Source organism: Palaemon carinicauda, chromosome 33, assembly GCF_036898095.1.
Source record: "Palaemon carinicauda isolate YSFRI2023 chromosome 33, ASM3689809v2, whole genome shotgun sequence".
Classification (NCBI taxonomy): domain Eukaryota; kingdom Metazoa; phylum Arthropoda; class Malacostraca; order Decapoda; family Palaemonidae; genus Palaemon; species Palaemon carinicauda.
In genome coordinates this window covers 79289202-79292842 of record NC_090757.1, presented here as the reverse complement: position 1 = coordinate 79292842, position 3641 = coordinate 79289202, and the positions used below count along the sequence as shown (strand labels likewise).

Sequence of the window (3641 nt, the reverse complement as noted above, 5' to 3'; positions counted from 1 at the left end):
TCGAGTATTTTTTACGTTAATGAGTTTATTGTCATGTTATGTATTTCGTTTGTGTCATGTTATGTAGTGTAAAGTGTTAATACTCTCTTTATTTTATAAGTATCCCGTGATATCTTTACTGTGTATTTTTGGGTTTCGGTAATAGTAAATTAATCATTAAATAGTTACATTAATTTTAATGGTGTTTGAACAATTACCTTGGGTAAACAAAATATTTACGTTTCTCTATCTAAAAACACTAGAGTATTAGAAGAAGATCGTAACAAGTGGGGGTCTGTCCAGGGTTGAAATTTGTTAACCGTCGGTAATTGTTTGTAATGGTCGTTATTATGCAAGATTTGTTATATGCGTTTCAACGTATTGGTTTTTGTATCTTCAAATTTATTTCTCTTTGTGCAGTTTATATAAGTGATAATTAGTATACTAAGTTTATAATTATGGAGTTCTTTAGCATCAGTGAGTTTGTTGAAAATACTACGAGTGGTTATTTGAGTTCGCACCGGGTGCGAAAGGATGATTGGTTAGAGATCGCTCATCACTATAAGTTTGATAAAGACATAAAGAGATCGTGGCGTAAATCTCAGGTTAAGAGTAACGTGATATCGAAGTTAGTCGATGATGGAGTTTTCTCGGAAGGGTCCTTTGATTTATGTGACGAAGGTAGTTCAGTCTTAGAGGTAAAACGACTACAAATTCAGTATGCAAGAGAAAGAGAGGAAATAGAAAAAATAAAAAGAAAGGAAGAACTTGAGCGTCAGGACAGATTAAAAAGGGAAGAACTTGAGCGTCAGGACAAAGAACTTGGTCAGGACAGATTAAAAAGGGAAGAACTTGAGTGGCAAGACAGGTTAAATAGAGAAGAAAAAGAATATCAGTTAAAGTTAGAAGCCCTCAAGAGTGGAGGTAAAAGTAAAATTTCTCTTATGGACGAAAGTATTCCTGATGTAAGTAAGTTTACTAAGATTGTGCCTAAATTTGATGAGTCTGAACCTGATGATTTTTTTTTACTTTTCGAGAAGTTAGCTCAAAGTTTAAGTTGGCCTAAGGAGGTCTGGCCTGTGATTATTCAACCTGCTTTGGTAGAAAAAGCTAGGTCTGCTTTTCTGTCTTTGAATGCAAGTGAGTGCAAGGATTATGATTTTATCAAAGATAATATACTTAAGATATATGAACTTACTCCTGAGTATTATCGTTTGTGATTTATATGGTTTCGTAAATGTGATAAACAATCATATGTAGAGTATACCCATGGTATTGTTAAACTTCATGATAAGTGGATTAAAGCAACTGGAGTCACGTGCATGGAAGAGTACAGAGAGTTGATATTACTTGAACAATTTTTAAGGGGAATTCCTGTTGATGTACAGAGATATTTCTTCGAAAGAGAAGTTACAACTTTGCAGAGAGCTACTACTCTGGCTGAGAATTTTGGTCTGTTAAAGCCATTTAAAAGGGGAAACAATTACAGGAGATCACCACATACATCACCTTGCAAATCATTGCAGAATTCACCACATAATAGTCCTGGCCGGAGTAAAATTAAAGGCCAAGGGAAGGACTATGCTGGAAGTAATAGTAGTACTGTTGTGAAATGTTATTTTTGTGGTGAGGTTGGACATATTCACAGAAATTGTCCTGGATGGCTTAAAAACAAAGAAAAGACAGGGAGTGTAGCTTGTTCTCTCCCGAGAATGTGTAGGTATGGTAAAGAAAAGTCTCCTGTGGTTGGAGAGAAATTTAAACCTTTCTGTTTTAAAGGAAAACTTTGTGTTCCAGATGAAAGTTCCAATGGAATCTCTGTCAGGATAGTACGAGATACGGGTTCGTCGCACAGCTTGGTGGTCAGAGATGCAGTTCCTGGGATAGAGAATTGTATGACTCAAGATAGTGTAATTCTGAGGAGCACTGGTGGACTGACTACAGTACCCCGAGTAAAGTTGCATGTGGATTGTAATTTGTTTACAGGGAATACTGTTGTAGGAGTTGTTGACTCATTACCTATACCTAACATTGATTTTCTATTAGGAAATGATATTGCTGGTTCCAGAGTGATTCCAGATCCTGTTGTTGTGGATAATCCTCTGATTGAAAATCCAGTGAAGGACCTAGAAGAGAGAGCCATGTTTCAGTCGTGTGTCGTTGAACACAGCCTGAAGACTTTGTATACTGCAAAGAATTCGATTTGTACGGATGCTGCTCATGCTGATGTCGCAGCAGGTGATGTAGTAGAGGAGCTAGAGCAGAGAAACTCTCCTCTGATAGAAGACAAGGTAGGTAAAGTCAACAATGAAAATGGCTGTAAGCTAGACAACACTACTGTGGAGGTTTGTAAATCTTCTTTACTAGAGCGTAACATTTTGGATTTAGATGTTCATGATCTGTTTGAAATGAAGCAATTTGATATTAGAGATGCTCAAGCTAATGATGATTCTTTACAAAAATTTTTTAATGAAGCTGTTTCAGAGAGTGAAATCGCTACGGAAGCGACTTGCTATTATTTAAAGACGGTAATACTGATAAGAAAGTACAGAGCACTTTCTACACCTGCTAATGCTTCATGGGACGTGAAGTACCAATTAGTTGTACCTTTAGGATTGAGAGAAGAAATAATCCGGATTGCCCATGTGAATACATCTGCCCATCTTGGAGTGAAGAAGACCACACTCAATATTCTGCAATATTTTTATTGGCCTGGAATAAGAGAAGATGTAAAGAAATTTTGTAAAGTATGTGATACTTGTCAAAAGGTAGGTAAACGTAATCAGCCTATAAAGCCAGTACCTTTATCTCCACAGATTGTATGTAGTGTTCCATTCGAGAAAGTAATTTTGGATTGTGTCGGTCCATTGCCTAAGTCTAAGAAACAAAACCAGTATTTGATGACTGTTATGTGCAGTAGCATAAGGTATCCAGATGCTATATCTCTGCGGAATATTTCTGCTAAAACATTAATTCCTCATCTAGTTAAGATTTTCACCCAATATGGAATACCTAGGATTGTACAGACCGATCAAGGAACTAATTTTACGTCTACATTATTTCAGGAAGTAATGAAAGTAATGGGTATTAAACATTCTATGTCCACAGTATATCATCCTCAAAGTCAAGGTTGTCTTGAAAGATTTCACCAGACGCTAAAAGAAGGTTTGACTAAGTTTTGTGAAGAAACTGGCAAAGACTGGGAGGAAGGATTGCCGTTCGTTTTATATGCTGTGAGGATTGCTTATCAGGAAAGTCTTGGATCTTCTCCCACCGAATTACTTTATGGAAGACAAATTAGAGGACCACTTAAAGTATTATACGACACTTGGTTAGACTATAGTGAAGGTGTCAGTTTGGGAGAATATGCAACTAAGTTAAGAGAAAAACTTTAGTATTCACGTAAGTTTGCCCATCAACATTTGTTTAAAGCTCAGCATTCTATGAAGAAAAACTTTGATAGTAAAGCAGAGAAAAGAGAATTTAAAGTAGGAGATAGAGTTTTGATGTTAACTCCTATGAAGAAAACTTTTGAAAGCAGATATGAGGGACCATTTACTGTGTTGAGTAAGAATCAGAATGTATATGAAATATCTACTCCAGGTAAGAAGAGAGATCGGAAAATAGTACATATAAACCGATTAAAACTTTATTCTACTAAG

At 36.1% G+C, this 3641-nt stretch overlaps 1 protein-coding gene across 1 annotated transcript; it reads left to right on the top strand.

Annotated features, from left to right (window-relative positions):
- The first annotated feature begins 437 nt into the window (after positions 1-437).
- Positions 438-3374, top strand: LOC137626279 (uncharacterized). The gene is made up of 2 exons (XM_068357352.1): positions 438-948; positions 1240-3374. Exons 1-2 carry the CDS (start codon positions 438-440, stop codon positions 3372-3374), a joined length of 2646 nt encoding a protein of 881 aa, XP_068213453.1.
- Positions 3375-3641: the final 267 nt, after the last annotated feature.

What these genes read in the sequence shown, in the direction of transcription:
- LOC137626279 (XM_068357352.1), top strand. Translation starts at nt 438, where the DNA reads ATGGAGTTCTTTAGCATCAGTGAGTTTGTTGAAAATACTACGAGTGGT. An exon ending in CGAAAGTATTCCTGATGTAA is followed by an intron (nt 949 to 1,239) that starts GTAAGTTTACTA and finishes AATCATATGTAG; the next exon opens with AGTATACCCATGGTATTGTT.